General features: G+C 41.4%; 2 protein-coding genes across 7 annotated transcripts in view; one reads left to right on the forward strand and one right to left on the reverse strand.

Annotated features, from left to right (window-relative positions):
• Positions 1-1,502: 1,502 nt before the first annotated feature.
• On the reverse strand, positions 1,503-15,528 carry LOC117428015 (treslin-like). 3 transcript variants are annotated; one of them, XM_058995398.1, is made up of 22 exons: positions 14,147-15,528; positions 13,489-13,786; positions 12,979-13,214; positions 12,405-12,645; positions 12,128-12,260; positions 11,861-12,003; positions 11,459-11,659; positions 11,191-11,342; positions 10,549-10,649; positions 9,551-9,644; positions 8,963-9,045; positions 8,536-8,763; positions 8,221-8,308; positions 8,012-8,090; positions 7,661-7,801; positions 7,334-7,430; positions 6,560-6,621; positions 6,124-6,273; positions 5,632-5,777; positions 2,987-5,543; positions 2,490-2,615; positions 1,503-2,287 (listed from the first exon to the last, which is right to left on the reverse strand). In XM_058995398.1, exons 1-22 carry the CDS (start codon positions 14,837-14,839, stop codon positions 2,145-2,147), a joined length of 6,192 nt encoding a protein of 2,063 aa, XP_058851381.1. In that variant the 5' UTR covers positions 14,840-15,528; the 3' UTR covers positions 1,503-2,144. The 3 variants fall into 3 exon arrangements, with proteins under 3 accessions (XP_058851381.1, XP_058851383.1, XP_033902410.3); XM_058995400.1 differs by having other exon boundaries at positions 3,068-5,543; positions 12,979-13,217; positions 14,147-15,527; XM_034046519.3 differs by having other exon boundaries at positions 12,979-13,217; positions 14,147-15,527.
• A 1,013-nt stretch (positions 15,529-16,541) lies between these two features.
• Positions 16,542-19,360, forward strand: part of LOC117428137 (furin-like) — a 61,206-nt gene continuing 58,387 nt past the window's right edge. The window contains exon 1 of one of the 4 annotated variants that reach the window (XM_058995401.1): positions 16,542-16,689. The gene's annotated coding sequence lies outside the window, so the exon portion shown is untranslated. Of the gene's footprint in view, positions 16,690-17,488; positions 18,142-18,544; positions 18,712-19,360 lie in introns of those variants that run through there. The other 3 variants (XM_058995403.1, XM_034046803.3, XM_058995402.1) reach the window with 3 other exon arrangements.

A 19,360-nucleotide genomic window follows, 5' to 3' on the forward strand; every position in this document is an offset into this window, starting at 1 on the left:
TTGATCTTTAATATCCCATGAAACACTCTCAAAAATGGTTCATAGCAGACTAACGTTTCCCGGTTCAGAGTCCACTTGGATCTTATCCAGGAACCATTGCCTTTCAAGATAGGAAGTCTTAAGCCTTCCTCTTCCAGAGAACACAAAGGCTCCAACTCTTTCCAACGTTTTAACGGCCATTTAAGTGACATGGGCCTGTTTAACATGTAATGCAACCTTAGGCACAGTTAAATGGGGCGGTATTCCTTGATAGCCCTGTCTTGAAGAATTTTATTATGAAAGGAATCCCAAACGTTTAGTGGCGTTATTACAACATTTCTACCAATTCAAAACACTTGATTTAACAACACATGTCCTTGCAAAAATGAAAATTGGGTTTAAAAAAAAAAACACAAGTTGGATAACTGGTTCTGGTTCTCAAATCCGTTAACCGAATATTTCTAGATGTCTTGAGTTCAATTTACACCAAGAGCATGCAGTTATAAGGTTGACTCCATTGCTTTCCATGTTGTGAAACCAACATAAAAATGTAACTCCTACTACCTTACAGTTAGAGGACTCGGTACATCAATACTAAAAGTTTAGGGTGCTAACTGCAGAACTCAGGACACCAATAAAAACCAGGACACCAATATAAACATTATTATAACACCAATAAAAAAGAAAAGATCATGTTATATGCAAGAAGCATTTCACTCCTCAGTAAGATGAAATAGACCGTATGCGTACCTGGTACTTCTGAGCTGGCTGCTGTGGGCTCCGCTGCTGCTGGCTAGGTGACTTGACTGGGAGTGCCCAGTTTCATAAGAACTCTTCCGCTTGAGATTAGAGTAACTTTGGTCAGCTAGTGCCCAGCCCCACCTTCCAGGAAAGGACCATAAAACATGCCACTGACTGCTGTGAACGTACATGCCTGTCATTACGTTTTACTTGCACCTTTATATCTGCATTGTACAAAAACCCAGAAGTGAGGCTTTTCTTTTACTGTACGAACCAATTCGCAATAATAATTTCAGACCCCACATTTTTTTTAAAGTAACACTTTAAACCATTTTTTTTCTACAGTCATGCCCTTCCATAGGTCAACAGAAGTTTAATTGTGTAAGAGTGCATATATACAAGTAAATTTACCACATCAACACACCATAGCTCATGTGGTAAATTTATTTTCGAATCAATTGGCATGTGTGTGTGTGTGTGTGTGTATATATATATATATATATATATATATATACACACACACACACACACTACAAGAAAGAAATGTTCCGGTTGAGATAATACAGACGCCGTGACTCTAATCACGTAGCAGCCTGATCTTTGTTACCTGTGTGGGTGGCAGTAGCAGGGAGTGGATACCTTGGCTTCAAGTGGTTGGAGATAAGCAGCTTGGCAGTCAATTATACAAACACTTTTTGCCAACCCCTCAAAAACATGGAAAACATATTTGTAAACCAAGAAATTAAAACCCTTAAAAGGCTTCTGACCACTGAGCAATTCCATTGCATTAGAAAACAAGAATTTTTATTATACTGAATATGTAAAATATTTCTCATTCATTCACATTAATTAGCAAATCTAATATTTAAATAACATGTATAATATATACAACCAATCTACATATCGACACCTTATTTTAAAAAAGACAAACATAACAAAATACATAATTCACAACCAGAATCATTTGCTCCAATTTTTTTGTTCTATCTGGCCTTTAAACATAAAAACTTTTTCAAGGCCACTGCGCAGGTCTTTTTTGGCAAAGTACTTCTCATATTGCTTTTTGTTTGTTTCACACAACTGTCTACAGTAAAAAACAGTAAAATGTCCTATTACTTCCTGAACTGGATGCAGGGACTGAATTGCTCCACACATGAAGTTTCCTTAAGGTGGTCATTTGACTATGAACAAAAGTACAAACAATTGCAATACTACACAATAGCTAACATGTAGCCTAGTTGCTTGACCTACTGACCAAGGGCAAATGTATTCTAGCCTACAAAGCCAGTGCAACCACTGCTTAATATTGACCTGAAAAGACTCCCCCAGGTTTAAATAAATTAAAATAGGAAGAAAATAAATCAACAGGCTTCTAAAAAAATCAAAGCGTTCACAATGAAATATTTCAGCTGGAGTCTTGTGGACTATGACAACAGCTTCTTCCTGCTGTAGGGCCTGTTCACTGATCGCTGCCTGGACGCTCTGTTAAACGGGGACATGTCCTGCTCTCCGACCATGGGTGCTGCCGCCTTCTTCTGTGCAGAAGTGTCCAGGCTGGACTCATCATCTGTGAAAAGGATTACAACATCAATCTGTGAACCTAGGTCTTAATCAAATAAAAAGGATGTAGAAGTATTTACATACAAACCAAACAGACAGACACAGCCCCAACAGCAAAACATATAATCTACATCTATTATTAGATTAGAAGAAGTGAAACCCACTGACTTCAAAAAAGCATTTCTGTAAACAAGTTCAATCAAACTTACCTGTTGCATAGCCCTTCTTGTTTGAGGAAGGGGTCTTGCCCCTATACAGCAATGGAGATTGAGTCAATGCCAGCAGGCCACTTGCAGATACAGGCTTCCTCAATTTGCAGCTTGGCGGAGTCACACCTATAGAAAAAAAATACATTACGATTACATTATACAGTAGAGTAGCAAGAAAGGTCAAACTGGTAGGCTGCTGCCTGAAAACTGCCTCCTCTCTGCTAATCTGGATTCAGCACCACCTGGAACACTTTCTTGACAGGCCTTTAACAGCAGATGACAAGTATATCTTAACAGAATCTCAAGAACCACAACAGAGCACGGTAATCAAGTTGAAAAGCCCTGTCAATATATTAAGTTCTTAACATGCTCTTAGAATGCCTTAGAGTGGAATCACTTAATATAATTTTGTCTGCAGTAAGGTGGTCAGTGCAACTCTGCTGAACAGCGATTGGAAAGACTTAGGGAAGCTGCACGTCTAAACCAAAAGATCTTACCCGAGATGACAAAGTCTTCGTCAATGAAAAACTGGTTGTCGCACTGCAGGGATTCGCTGTCTCCCCATTGGTTATACAGACCTCCAGTGATGTCCGAATCCTCAAGCTGGCTTAGAAGGGGTTTCTTCGCTCTCCTCTGACCATCCTCCTCATCTGGGGAAAAGGCCTCGCTGCTGCCTCTCTTCCTCGACCTAAGACCAAACGCCTCTCTGGAGTCTTGACTGTCACCATGATCCAAAGATTGAATATCCTGGAGCCTGCAGACTCCTTCCAGGTCAGGATCCTCCAGCAATTTCAAATTTTCAGCCTCCTTGCTAAGAGGCACACCTACTACCCACTTATCCTTATTGCCAACACCTGCGCCTCCAGCCTTCTTCCTCCGGGGCCAGTTGATGAGGCTCTCTGGGGTGGACCTGCCTCGTCTCTGAGGTGAGGGAGTCCAGGGGGCAGCTTCTCCAATTCCAGAAGGGGAGGGGGTGCTGGAATGCCGCGTTGGGGTGTAGGACTGACAGATATAAGTCTGCACCCCACCTTTTCCTGGCGTTGTTTTACCAGGTGTACCATGAGCGCAAAGCGAAGAGGGGGAAGCATATCCGGTGTCCCTGCGCTTGGGGTAACGAGTGAGCGGACTGGCTGGTCCTGTTCTTTTTGTCTTTGTGCTGCCCTGGGGTAACGCCTTCAGGCTACTCTCTACACCAGTCTCCCCGGCGTTAAAGGAATCTGTTCGTTTGAACTTCAGTTTGTGCAGTCCCGAAGCCTGCATCTCCAGCTCTACCTGGTAGGAGGGGGTATTTGGAGTGGCTGGGCTGCGCCGTTGGCTAGGTGTTCGAGAGGTCCGGGGAGTGGAAAACTTTGGGGGTTCCTCTGGGCTCCTAAGACGGGCGGCTGCCCGCCTCTGCTGGCGATCAGGGGTCAAACGGAACCCATAACTGGGTCCAGGGGTGGAAGAGGAGCCTCCTGGTTTTCTGGATGAAAATTCAAACACCTCATCAGACCTTGAGGGTTTTCTGGTGAAACAAATATTCATTTTAAGATCCTCTGTTTTTAGGATTGTGGCTTCAGAGATTTCAATGCTCTCCTCCTCTTCTGTTGTTGCGAAAGACCCAGATGTGCATGTGCTAGCCTGGGAAGAGTCGTCCAGCCTCTCTGAAACAGATACCATGTCAGACTGGGAACTGGCTTTGTTCTGCGAGAGCTCCGAGGATCCTGACAGCTGTTTACAAACACCTGTCTGGGTGCTGCCCATGCTGTCTGACTTGAAGGCTCTCTTTAGTTTAGGGGGACTAATTTCATCAGTGCTGGCAGTCTGCTGCAGGTACCCACAGGACCTTGAACTTGAAAGCAATTGGGCTTTCTCCCGATTCTTTCTGCCACCCAGTGGCTTGCTCACGGTGTTGGGCTTAACAGGGGAGCTGGAAAATGCACTTGCAAGCGCTGTTGTATCAGCGGTCTCTAGCCTGTCTGTTAAAGTTGTTCCTCCCATCTTCTGAAGGGTTTTCCTTGGTGTGACATTATCATTGCTACTTTTCAATGGCGTCCGTACAGGGTTTTTAGGAGGAGTTCCTTTCAAAGGTGTTCCTCCTGACCTTGTAAAAATCCTCTGTGGAATGAGAGGACTTTTCTGTTGAGTCCTAGCAGGTTGTTTAACAGGCGAGGAATTGCCACAAAGCTCAGCTCCAGCATCAGCATCATTTCTCAATGGCGTACAGGATTTGGAGGCTTTAGGTGTTCTTGGAGTTAGGGGGGCAACCAAGCTTGTTTTCCAAGGTTTTTTCTCTGGGGTAAAATGCCCTGCCTTCTGGGGGGAATTTTCAAATAGTGAATGATCTTTTCTTGGAGTGCCTAATTGTCCACTGATTCTCAGTGAAGTTCTTGTGGCAATTTGTTTTGGTGGAGTTCCCACTGGAGAGTTGGGAGCACATGGACCCTGGCAGCTCCTTAAAGTTGCTGGTGAATTTGTTATTCTCTGGGATCTTGGAGGAGTTTGCAGGGTACATGCTTTTTGAGGGGTTGTCATTAACGCTTTCGGCGTACCTGGTGTCCGAGGACTCTTTCTTGGGGTACCGTTTTTTTTAGGTGTCCTTAACATTCTGGGGGAGTGGCAAGATGGATTGCAGGGGGACTCCGGTACTTTGAACGCCACATGAGCTTGTCCTTGAAGTCTGGGTTTTTGTGGAGAAGGCGACCAGGTCACAGTTTTTTTGGGTGTTCTGGTTGGGCTTTGCAAAATACCAGACTTTGCATGTGTTCTTGCAGGCAATAAGGATTCCACAAAGTTCTTTACTGGTGTCCTCAGACAGTTGCCTGGTGAGCTATCCTTGAGAGGAGTTCCCAATACCAAACGCTGGCTTCTCCGGACAGGAGATTTGAAAGGACTGCCACCTAACTTCCAAGAAGATGACCCATGTGTCTCTGATCTTATTCCCAGGACAGGGCTCATCACAGGGGTTTGGCATGGGATCCTGGTGGGTGTACGTGGAGACTTCCTAGGAGTTACGCCTCTGCCCGTGGGGCTCCATAGCTTCCTATGAGCTTTTCTAGGCGTCTTCTTAGGAGTCTGTCGAATAAATTAAATATTCAAACTGATTTTGCTCCCTCTTCAACAATTTAATGGCACTGTATTAGTGACATGGTGTGGTACGTACCTGACACACTAGTTCCTCCGAAACCTGCTCTTCCATACCAGCCCTTCTCTCTTCCCTGGAACCACAGGCTTCAGAGTGGCTGGGAGAGCGCATGGCACCAAACAGCAGCCGTACTGGAGACCTGATGGTCTGAATACCCAGCATGCCTGAAATACAAGCATTGTTTCGATTACACACAAAAAAAAGTAATACCTTAGTGAAATGACCTACATTTTACCGGACATCAGCAAGTACACCAATACTCCATCTGGTAACCCCCAACCGCCACCTCCCCTGCTCGTAAATAGTAGTTTTGTTTGTTTACTCCTCCCCAGACATACTGCAATCTACAAAAACAGTAAACTGAAAATCATCACAGGAGGATTATTTTACCACATTTAAAAAAGGTAAAAACATTAAGGCATGCAAAACTGACATCCTGAAAATAAGGAAAAAAGGTATTTCTAAAATGTGGACCTTGCTGATAACCTGCAAGCCAAGTGCCGTACTCACCTGCTTTGCTATCATTCAGGGTCAGTTGGGAAGCCGAATGGACCCTCTCCAGGTTCCGAGACCGGGGCTGGGAACTGGAGTAGAAGGAGCTGGAGTGCCTCCTGCCGAAAGAGAGCTTCTTGATTCGAGGGCTCCTTCTCAAGTCAGTCTCTACAATCAGAAATTAAAATGAATGATTGATTTGAAGAGCATTGGCTAATGGTGGGAAATGACTGGATTACAACACCTCAGTGCGCAACCTTTATTTACACAAGATGGTTTGTGCTCCCTACACCTTTGTTGCTGGGGTTTCAAGCTGCGAATATATATTGTAAGGTTATTGGCGGGTGTATGTGTGGATGTTTTCCCAGTTTAGATACCGATGGCTAGTTTCACATGCCCAGATTAGAAACAGTCCTGGACTACCTTACCTAAGCCAGATGAAGAGCAAACTCACCTTTTTCTGGCTTCACGGGGGATTCCTCCACAATGCAGACTTCAGAAGCTGTTATTGAGTTCCTGAATCACATAAAAAATACAATTCACTACAGTACAAACATCAATAATGTGTTATTGGTATCACTGGCAATAATTAAGTATTTATCTTAAGACACTTATGCACTAAAATACAGTAATCCGTCGTGTATCTACCTGTCACATATCCGCCCTAACCAACCTCTTCAGCAACGTTAGTTTATTACTGAACAGAGAAGATTAGTTCAAATATTGTAGATCCTACCAAAGTTTTCGTACACTGTGCTGTATGTGCTCCGTGCGCTGCAATTGCTGGTAGTGTCACGTGAGCTGTTCAATGTGTTAATATGCAAATAAATTCTGTTTGCCTGCGGTGCATATCAGCTTGAAACTCCCGTCTCGATCTCCTGCCTGTCACTCAGCAGCAAATGCACGCATCCACACGGCTACTTTGTCACAAGCATCAATATCCTGTATCTTTCTAAACAAGGGATTTAGGAGAGCTCCCTAATAAAAGCTGAATCTCAAAACAATAATTGTGTGAATATAGTAATTCTTACAGCTGTGGATTCATTCAAAACAGGATTCATTTATCTGCCTTTTTACATATCCGCCCTTACTCTGGTCCCACCGCAGTCGGATATGCGACCAATTACTGCAGTTAACTCTCTCATTAAGAATACCAAACAATTAAGAGCAGTTTTTCTTTTCTTTTTTGAAGCCATGGAAACAGCCTTGGAGTTTCAGTTGTACTGACCTTCCTTTAATCTGTCTGTGCAGCAGCCTGTTTGAGACCTGCTTGTGCAGAGGTGTTTCCATGACCTTTTTAGTCAGAAGCTTGTGATTATCTGAAACTGGAAACAGTACAACATTCAGCATAAAGAGCACATACTAAAAATAAGTCACAAGAACCTTTGTATTGACAGATCCAGTTTAGCTACGTTTAGCAGATTTCTCCTTCTTTAAAGGTTGCAGAAACCACACCTTCAACAATTAACTTCAATACTGTTGTGCATTTGTATGATATTATATTATATAACAGCATGCATATAATTTTGTTCTAGAGGTAAAATGCCATGATTACCTTTCACATCTTCCTTAGACCTTGAACGCTTGTGCCTCAGTCCCTCCACAGCAGATACAGACTGGCTCCTTGGTAGCTTAGCTTTTTTAATAGAAGTGTGTGACTCTTGATTGAACAGGTTCCGGCGTACCTTTGTTACCTCTGCAGAAAGAGACATTAGTAAAAAGCACAAGTTAAGCAGGAAATACCCGTTCAATACACATTACTCTTATTAGCCAAGTTGGGGAGACATGGTCAAGTAGGAACAAGTGGGAATGGGATCGACACCCAGATTGTGTGACCCACAAGGAGCCCAGCTGGCTGCCAAGAAAAGTTACTTTGTGTGAATAACAAATAACTTGAAATACTCACCTTGTACTACTTCTTTGGGTGGTGGTGGTTCAGGACAAGGTAGCTCCACAGCAAAAGAAAGACGAGACTTAACGCTTTCCTAATAAATAAGACAAAATCAGCAATATTAAAACCTGTTCCGCGCATTTTGTTTGTTTACAAATGATCTTTTGAAAAGTATATTGCAGGATTTTCCCATAAAGTACCCCCCCCCCCCAGTCTTGATTTACCCTTCTTGTAGACTTCTTGGGCATTTCAATTTGCCGTAAACTCTGAGATGCATCACTCATGCTTCGATGACGAGTCAGCATACCACTCCTAAAGAATAAATAAAATAGTATAGGTAGTATTTCAAACACATTTAAAAAGGTACACGCATACATCGATAAATATCTATTCTACAGAACACATTATACCTGCAAGTTCAGATAAAGGTGTAATATTTAAACAAAACAAAAAATACCTAGGCCACACTGCATATACACCTCTGGCTACACAGTTTCCATGTTCTGCACTTTATTCCACTTTCTTGGGGGCAGTCTCACCTTTTTTTCTCGGCTGATCTGGTGCGCAGGTTTTCAAGACGCTCCCCCCCAGCTGAGGATGTACTGGGGGCTGCCAAAAGCTGTGAAGCAGCTGGAGAGTTGCTCTCCTGTGTCATTGACTCATCGCTGAAGAAATCTGAAGGAAGAACCGAAGCCAACTTTTCAGGCAGCTGTGTGCCAAGACTGGAGTACATATCCCCAAGGATCGTTGGAACGGTGTTGATGTACCTGCAAAAGAAAAATAATCCTTGCCTGTTAAGGTTTTAGTTCCTTCTGGATGGTACAATCACACGGATATGTATTACTACTCTTATCTAGGGTATATTTACAGTTTACATACAGACCATGCAGTGTTACCAGTCTACACCACTTTAACCAACACGTCCAAATAGATGCATATATGTAAATTAAGCAGTTAAAGACTTACACTATAAGGATCTCTTCTTCCAGGAACTTAGTGAGGTAAGATGGGTCTTTAGTCAAGGAGATAATGCGCAGCATATCTGTAATCTGGATTTACAGAAAAAACAGTGAATACTATGTGACCAAAAACATTTCACAGGTTCAAAACCAGCCAAGTTAAAATGAAGTCAGCCAGATAGACACAGGGTCTACAAACAACTTCCAATCTGAAAAGCAAGAAGTGTGAAATACACATTTTTTTACTTCTCTCGTCAGCCACAAGATGTCAGTTATGACCCACTATTTACTAATTGAAGTAACTAAAGATTGAGACACAGTAGAAAGTCAAATACAATCTAACTGGCACTGTAGGTAGTATGGATTTATAGAACAAACACATTCATGCATTTGGTTTAAAATTTCACATAAAATGTAACAGTACTGCATGTGTAATATAAATAAAAGGAAAATGGCAATGCAATTGACAATTCACCTGCATTTTTTCAGTTCTATTTTGAACTTACTGAATGAAAGTTATTTAAAACGTGTTATTATGTTTCTTTATTGTAATACAGTGAGTAAAACAAAAGAAACTTTCTTCAGTTTTACTTGCCTCCTCTACCAGTTGTTCCAGGCCGTCCGTGTCAGTCTGAACAGAGGGGCACTGGAGACACATCTCCAAACGCAGCACAACCTGCAGCTGGCACCTGGACAGTAACCACAATACAAGCATTACATCTCCAATCAAAGTCCAAAAGGAAACCGTGCCTGTTTACTTCAGGTGAACCCTGTTTGTCCACGATGACCACCTGGTTTGCATCACCTTGCATGTCAGTTTCTTTAAATAACTGACCGATATTAGTAGTATGTTTTTGTTTCATCATCATTCTTGGTTTTGGAATAGAACCATCAAGTATTCCATGTCCAAAGGAAGACCCCAAAAAGGCTCACAGAAGAAGTGTCATTAAAATTAACAAAAAAATATATTATATATATATATATATATTATATATATATATAGGAGGCTGTGTGGTCCAGTGGTTAAAGAAAAGGGCTTGTAACCAGGAGGTCCCCGGTTCAAATCCCACCTCAGCCACTGACTCACTGTCTGACCCTGAGCAAGTCTCTTAACCTCCTTGTGCTCCGTCTTTCGGGTGAGACGTAATTGTAAGTGACTCTGCAGCTGATGCATAGTTCACACACCCTAGTCTCTTGGATAAAGGCGTCTGCTAAATAAACAAATAATATATATATATATATATATATATATATATATATATATGTAATCTGTCTGGAATGTTTAAGCTGGTGTTTGTGATTTCTCTTAACTTGGTGTATCATAACACAACACATCTGTATTAATGTGTTCAAATAAATAAACTGTTAATAATTTATCCATAACCAATTAACACTCAATATTGTTCAATGAAGAAATATTAAAACAAACTAAAATTCAAAGACAAATGTTTCAACAGAAGTCTTTCAATGTCTTTATAACAAAAGTCAAAATGTTTTTCTTCAAATGACTGAGAATGTTCTTAAGTTTATTTGTTATGAAAATAAATGCAATTTAAATACAGCACAAATAAATTATAAGCCCTAGATACTCACTCGCGAACCTTTGCTTCATTGTCTTGTGCGTTTGCGTACTGTTGTCTGATCAATTTGCTGGACTTAACAAGGTTTTCCTGCACAAATTGGGCACAATTCACCTGCAATAGAGATGGATGAAATATTGATTTTTTTTCCCCTAAGTGTATCATAAATGGGCCTCTTGCTGCCTCAGTCACATTTCATCAGTTCAAAATAAGTATTAAATATTGAGTTGAAATCGCTTACTATCCCACAATGTGTACAAATCTGACACCCGATCATTTTCTTATCCATTATAATGAAATGAATTGTTTTTGGATCTGACATCAATCCATGTCCTTTACAGCTTTATAATAAGAATATGTTTTATGCCATCATTTTCAAGTATTTAATTTGCTGTAACTTACTTCAGCATCTCCTAGGACCTCACATAAGTACAAGACATTCTCAGCGGGAGAAATATAATTGAAAAATACAATGGCAAGTGCAGCAAGAAAGAATATTAAGTGTTCCACTCAAAAGGCTATCAAATAGAGCGCCTGTATTCCCATTAATGGCATTTAGAGGTTTGAGAGGAGAGTTCTTGATAATTGGAACCCTTCCCACACACTCAAAGCTGTAATCAATATCCTTCCTATAAAATAAATATGTTCAGTTCACCTCCAGTTCTTGATTGTCTGTTGATTTCAGAAATGTTTCAATGAGATTAAGGGAGTTCTGGACTTGTGTAACCAGAGAGGAGTCTCGTTCGGTCACAGCCTTCTGGTAACTCTCCTTAAGATGGGACAGAAGCTCCTCTTCACTTTTAAAATCTAAGAATGACAACACAAAAAACAAATCGTGAAAATCTCAAGAGGAAATTTTAATTTATTTATAATAATCTCAACTCTTGACATTAATGAGGCGGCAGAACAGTTAAGAGGCTTACGTGTTGAATTGCGACCTGCCTTCCCTCCTTGCTTGTCTCCCGATCTCCTCTTTCCCTGTTTGACAGGTCTCCTCTCGCTGGGATGAGGTTCATCTGGCTGACTCTTCTGTGCCTTCACATTGAGCCGGGCCACATTCAGCATCTGGAGGGAACGGCTCATGGTCTTCATCTTCTGTCTTACTGGAGTACGGGGTCCGCCAGCTGGGATGTAAGAAAAACAAATTGTTATAAAAATAAATAAATAAATAAATAAATAAATAAATAAATAAATAAATAAAAAAACAACACACACACAAAGACTTTACTAAAATAGCAGTTGGCATATCCTGCAGTGGCATGAACTTATAGCACTGGAGTAGGACTCCAGTAAAGCAATATTTGAGATGAGACAGTTATACTTACATCTTTTCCTGCCTTGCTGCTCTAAATCTTCTGACCTAGCTGTTCCTTGGTATAGTTCAGACAAACAGGCTGTTAGATCCTGTTCTGGGTTTGAGCTCGTTCCTTCATCCAGCTCATCCTCCTCAGGGGCAGCATGCAGTAACCTGCCGACAGAAACACTTCTATCAGGTAACAACATTGCATCAGTCAGTTAGACTGTTTCTCTTACTTGAACATTTTACACAGATATTGTGCATAGATCAAAATCTTGCATAGTACATGAAATACCTGATTGACTCCATCAAGTTGGAACTAACTCCTGACTGGTCAGACAGTGGGAACCATCCCTCCACAAGAGCTGATGGCCCTGGGTAGGTCAAGGACAGCTCCTGCTGTGCCCAGTCAGGGACAGGAGGGTCTTCTACAAGAGTAAGAGGGAAAATAAAAAAATCAAATAAAAATACAAAACAAACAATAACGCACTACTACTATCCCAGAGAGATGATAAAAGCACTGTTATTTTGTTTTGCAGGACCCATTGAATAATTGTACTGCAAAACCTCACCTGAGCTGTTCTCTTGCTCGTCCTCTATGCAATCATAAACATGGTTTAAGACACTAGAGACGATGTCGGGTAAGTCTGTGGAAAGTTCGTCGCTACCCTGGGACACCAACTCGTTCAGCAAGAGGCCTCCATCAGATGTAGGTTCTGGGTAAAGTAGGGTGAGCAGAGCTGTGGTGGCAGAGAGTGGAGACAGGACCCCAGTGCAGGGAGGGAAACCTCCACTCACATCAACGCTAACAACCTGAAACAACCAAAAACAAACGGCTAATGAGTCAGTCATTTTCCAGCCGATTCTTTAAACCTATTTTACAGTCCCTTGATTAATGTACCTGTACTTTTAAATAATTACCTAAACTAAAAAAATGTCTGATACTTAAAACAACACACAATGTTATGTCTCTGCTGCTTCATAGAAACACTTTTTTTTTTAAAGAAATAAAACATTCAAATTAACACTTATAATTATCACAGCACAAAATGAAAACAACTTATTGTAGAAATGTGTTTCTCTTATAACTGAATATTTATGGTTATGAATAAAAGTTTAAATAAGATATACTGTAAAATAACCCACCATATGCAGACTTTGCACAGCAAGCTCCTTTAAAAGTTGTTGAAATGCAATTTTTTCTTCATCACTCCCAGCGGTTTCATTAGCCTGTTGAACTACCCAGGTGTCAGTTCTCATCGCCCTGGGTTTCAGACAGCTCCAGTCTGTAAGGGCTTCTTTCAATGTTATATTAACCGGGTTGGGCAAAGCGCTCTGTCTGCTGGACATGGACTCCAGGGAAATGCTGCAAATGATCATGTCTGCTACAAAAACATTAACCAAAGGAAAAAAAAAAATCATTATCTGGCCATGGCTTAATTAGAGTGTGAATTTGTTAAAAAATACCTAAATACTGCAGTGTCTATGCCAACGTCAATAAACAAACATCAGCAGGGGAATTGTTTACGTATTGATCAATTACAACAACCTTGAGCTTAAGCTTAAGCTTCTGCCCTCTGTTCAATATGCCTTTGTCAACTTTGAGGGGGGTTTAATACCTGCAGAACATCATGCAGTTTCCTAAATACACTTTACCTTCTCCACAGCGCAGCAGTCCACACTGCACAGGAAAAGCAGCACGGTAGATCCGCTCTGAAGACATCAGATAATTAATGCTGGAGTCAAAGGGGAACACTGCTTCCCTTACTCCAGGCAAATGGATGAGAGAACCTCCAGTGAAGGGCAAGCACTGCATTAAGGGTGATCCTCCTGCACCATCTCTCCCCAAAAGGGATTGTCCAAGTATACCGTGAAAAGGCACTAAACTCCCACCAGCCTGTCTCAACACCTCAGATAGCACTTCATACCCAGCATGATCAGTAGATTCCATCAGCTGTAATAAAACACACAAAAAAAAAACGTATTTAGTACAAGTTTTGGCCCATGAGGGAGGTCTTTCTGCTACAATGAATCCCTTCCCTTCCCCCACAATGTGCTTTAGTGATTAATATCAGAATTTAGTTATAGTTTCTAAAACAAACTATTTTATTATTGTAATATGTTGTGCTGGGGGTTATGTGCAAGGTATTTTACATATTCCTAAAACTGAAAAAAAAACGTGTAAGAAATGGTGTCAAAATAAAAGAGAATGAACTTCAAATAAAGATTTGTGTTTTTAGATTGTAGAAGACAGTGGAAATGTAGTGCAGAGACAGAATAGTGAACGGTTTTAAACAGTTGTCATGCGTCCTACCTTCCTGCACGCTGTAGTATCCAGCCAATGCAAAGCAACTTTATTCTGGAAAATCATCTCCTGGACAGCCCTGGGCAGGATGTCCTCCAAAACATCTTTATAAGAATCACTCCTGCCACCTGAGCACATGAACGCCTGAAGCTCTGCTGTGGAGTGCGGACATGTAGAGACGAGAAACACCACATTCTGGCTTTTCAGTGATAATTCGTCTTCTGCCAAAGCGAGGTTCGGTGGCACCTTGCTGCCAGGCAACTGCCCTCTCCTCCTGGGTCGAAGGACTGGTTTGGTCGGAGAGGTGATGTCAGGCCTGTCCCACTGAAAATCCAGCAAAGTCTCTTTCAGTGCTGTTTGGATAACCTGTGCCTTGGGTGCCAATAGTTTCCCCTTGTCCAAAGTCTCCCCTGCCTGGTTTTCTTCAAACTTAGACTGACATTCCCCTTCGAAATCCTCGAAGTTCTTGGCTTTGAGCTCCTTAAAATCGGAAGCTCGGTATATTTTGCCCCTGGCTCCACGCGAGTTGTAGAATTTGTACCCCCATTTGACCTTTTCTAAACCAAACCTGCATCCAAAATAATTGAGGATTTTCAAAACACCGTGCTTTAGGAGATTCGCCTGGGCACAAACACCACCCGAGACAGTCCTGTCTCCAGAACTCGATGTGTCGATCAGAAACACTAAATTACGAGAAACCATCTTGCAATTAGTATAACTTTGTATGCGCCTTTAAAGAAAAGGCGACACTCCATCAAGCTGCGCTCTCTCTCTATCGCCGTCTGTTTCAGACAAAAAATCAAAAACAGATGTAGCATTTGAAACAATCAAGACAGCCAGTCTACTTGTATTTTTCTGTTTATAATCAATTTATATTCATTTGTTTTGTTCGCGTAAGCCTTTCTCCTTTGTTACTATTTTACAGTGGCTAGTACTGGTACCGGTACTTAAAAAACACTAACATAGTTTTACCTTATAAAATACTATTCTAGTTGTATTACTATAATGTTATTATTAAAGTCAGTTTTAGAAACACATTTTCATTACAGTACATTACAATGCGTGTTGGGATACATAACAACTACCCCCCTCAGTTAAAGTATATACATATTAATAAGCGCCGTTTATTTGTATAACGGATGTATCTGTTTTACTTTAATTGTAGCTGCCAAAAGTGACAAAAAAATAATAATCGGTTATTGTTTTCCTCAGACAAACACTTCAGCCGCCATATTTGGTTTTCTTCTTCGCTGACTCAAACACTTCGCGCTCACCACTGGATCGCCCACCCTCTCTACTCCCATTGGCTGTAATCTAGGATCCCCATTCCAATTGGATAAGAATCATACGTGCGGTCCATAGACGTCAGATGCCAGTTCGGATTGGACACATTCCATGAAAAGCGAGTCATGATTGGTACACACGTGGTGAAGAAGTTGCGTTCCACTGTCTGTGATTGGCTATATCAAATTCAACAGATATTTTTTAAAAATTAAAGAGGTTGATTGGGACAGTAGAGGGTACTTCTGTCCTGTTTACATTTTTAAAAGTATTATTATTTTCAATTACTAGATTGTGTTCAGAATAACGAGTTTTAGTGTTTTACAATAAACGCTACAGGGTAACAACTAACGTGTATCTATATTATTATACAACATAATACATGCCTTATTTTCTTGTTTATTTAAATGAACATATATAGTTAATGTAACAGGACAGACTTTTAATGCAACCTTCAGTAATTATTTCCAAAGAATGTACCTGTTCGATACAAACGCCATTTAGAAAATAATAATAATAATAATAATAATGTTGCGAATGTAATTTAGGATCGCTTGAAATCAGGTTAAGGAGAGGATGAAACGAAGTACATTTTTCAGTTGTCTTTATTAAAAGGCATTTTAACTGCAAATTCCACATCAAACGCATTTTTACCACACAGTTTCATGACTTAATTTGTAATGTAAAACCAACTGACATCATCAAATGCATGCAACCCGTGCGTTATTACTTCTGTATTATTATTTGTGTTATATATTTGCAAGTTTTAATTTAGAAATGAAGCAGCGCGTGTCAGAGGAATATCTCGTAGTACCTTCGCTCCGTTTTAAAGTCAATCGGAAACTGGAAGGGTTGGAAACAGCCAAACGATACAACTAAGCGCTTGGTAGTTTTCAGAAAACCCACGAATATTACAAGTGTTTTAAAGCAATCTTCAATACAGCAAGCGGGGATATGTACGCAGTATATGATTTGTTTATTTAAACAGCCCGCACGTGTGTTCATTAGGATAACCCCGAGCAGGGTTTCTACAATCACAGCGTGGTTATAACTTGAACGCGTGACGTGTACACGCCCCGATAAACCAATAATGCAATCATTGGTTTCAGGTGGTTAGTTCTGGTCTGCATCACTAAAGACGGGCGTGTCGCGATATAATGCGTTTGGGACTCCGTTGATGTTACACACACATAGTTGTTTTTGTATTTTTATGTTTGTCCCCCAAAAAAACGAGTATTTCAGGAATATGGACAGAGAATAAAGTTTTGAAGGTAGGTAACTGTGCGAAATAGTTGTGGGGATTGTTGAGCAATGAAATAACCACGTTTATGCAAAGCCTACTGCTGAAATTTTCTGGCACCACCAAACAGTCAAAAGACCGATGAAACCATCATGTTTTTAATAACTATGACATTTAAATAGTGCGCCTGTGAACTGTAGTCTCCGTTCTCAAAATATGATCAGTAATTCTTGGGAGATATTTTTAAAGAACTGACTATCACCAGTTATATACTTTCTCTGTAACCCTTGGGTTCTGTGGAGAACCAGTCTTCAATTCTATTTTGAAATATCGCTTTTTTTATACAGCGTGCCTCGTTTTAGCAGTCGTAGCAGGTCTATTGCACGCTGGTGCCCCTGAAGTGTGTAAACTATCTTGGCAGAATGGTGGGTGAATAGCTTCACAAATTACCATGTGAAAAATGTTCTATCAATAAGAGGAGCCCCTGGATCATTTATGATCGAATAAAACAGAGAGCAATTCAAACACCTCATAACGCCAGCAGGGGGCGCGAGTGGAACACATTTTGAGCGCTCGTAATTTAAAGGGACTGGAGAAGAGGCGTGGCTAGATATTTATATATTTTTTTATTATTGTTACGTACCACTGGATACGTATTCTTGCAATCCCGTTGACGTCGTTTCCTGTGGTTCGTGGACTGCTGCTTTCTCCGCGCAGGTCGGTGGGGGGGGAGGGTGTTTGTATTTTTTTTTCTTTTTTTTTTTTTTTTGCTAGTCCTGGAGCTCTTGGGGAGGGGATTAAAGTAAGCGGGGTGTGCCAGGAGGAATACCGTGCACTCGTTGTATTTTAAGGTCAATAGGGAAGGGGAGGGGGGAAAGAAAGCCAACAGATAGAACCAATCACTTGGAAGTTTTCAGAAAACCCAGGGAATATTAAGTGTTTCAAAGTAATCTTTAATACAACAACTTGCGGGGACCGACGTATCTGGCTCCTGAAGTTACAGTATCGGATTGCATGCCTTGGCCGCTGCAGCTGATCGTTGGACGGTTTTGTTGAAGCACCGATCGCGGAGCGGCGGAGAGCTGGGTTGCAGCTGAGATATGGCGCCGACGCTGCTGCCGCCTGCGTGGAGGAGCAGAGCGGTTTAAAAACGGCATCAAGACCGCCCTTCTGAGGGCTCTCACTCCGGGGAGGAATCGGGAAGGGAGTCCGGGGAAAGGATAACAAGGAGCTCGGGCCGTGGAGAGTGGAAGCACGATCCAGACTGTGTGTGCATTGCATTGCATAGCTAGCGAAGGATTCCCACTGTGGAAACCTAGAGAGCGAGCCGCGGGAGGAGCGTGAAATCGAGACAGACTGGCTGGCAGAATCGCGCATTGTTTATTTGCTGGAGAGACACTCTCTACATTACTCAATCGAGTAAGGAACCAAAGTTCTGAAACTGTGGGAGACACGCATCTCAAAAACCGCGTTGGGGTGAAAGGTGAGTCCGGGACGTGCTTCTGGTATTCCTAGTCCGTGTGGAGTACAAGTGAATGCAGTATTGCACGGCTCTTCTGGCGTTTTGCGCACGGTTCAGGTTGTGGAATGTACACGTGTTTTAAGTTGTAACCTGTGTTAGTCACACTCGCTTTGAATACAGCAGTATTCTGCAAAGCTGTCAACACAGCGGTGCTTGCTAAGCAATTCTATTGCGAGGCAAATAGTCCAATTCAGTACAGTGTCCACCCCACCCGCTTCGGATTGGGCATTCACGAGTTCCTGGAAAGTTCTGCTCCCGGTAATGAAGGGGAAGCTCCTGCTTGTGGTTTGTGTGCGCGATCTCTTGTGATGTTTATTTGTGCGAGTCAGCGCCAGGCAGCAGCAGAGATCGAGGGAGATCATTCACTGAACCAGTTTGTCTAGTACTAGCACTGATGCTGTTTCGCAACCAGGTTGGGTTCTAGTCCAGACTTTAACTTGAAATAGTAGCTATCGGCGCTGCGTGCCATCTCAACTGTGGGGAATTGGACCATTAAGGACAGGATCAAACAAAACAAAACAAACTAGAGAGGTAAAACGCTTTGAAGTAGATGTCTTATTATATTTATTATTGTATCCCTGTAGTTATATTGTTTACATTATCCTGTACATAAATATCGAGTTCTTTCCGGGACTTGAAATACGGAACTGCTGTAGCTTGTATAAGGACTGAGGTGGTTGTGTAGAAGTTTATTTTTAATCCCTTTAGAAGGCATTAATGATATTATAAATAATGGAATGAAGTTCTAGATTTGTTTTCACTACGAGCACGGAGAGAGTGAGAGCTCCGTGTTTTCTGCAACACAGAAGTCGTGGTTTGTGAACACACTTGTGTGTTTTGTTTTGAATGTGTTCATGAAAGCTGGGTTACAATGACTTGAATAACAAACACACGCACACATGTTGAGGTTTGGGAACGCGTGCACCTCCTGTTCTGTATTTTTATTTATTTTTTAAACATTAAATTGTAGCATTTATAGGTCATTCTACCTGAGATTGCCACTTGCGATCTTTTAATAGTTTTGCCAAACAAATTATTGTGAATATATGTGCTTCTCTTTTTGGGTTTAGTGAAAGTACTTGCGCTTTGGAATTGAAGAATCGCGTGCGGGTTTTGAGAATCGAGTCGCATTCATATTAAATTGCGACCCACGGTAAAGCCGAGCCGTGCATAGTGAATA

This window comes from Acipenser ruthenus, chromosome 21 (genome assembly GCF_902713425.1).
Source record: "Acipenser ruthenus chromosome 21, fAciRut3.2 maternal haplotype, whole genome shotgun sequence".
In the NCBI taxonomy this organism is placed as follows: domain Eukaryota; kingdom Metazoa; phylum Chordata; class Actinopteri; order Acipenseriformes; family Acipenseridae; genus Acipenser; species Acipenser ruthenus.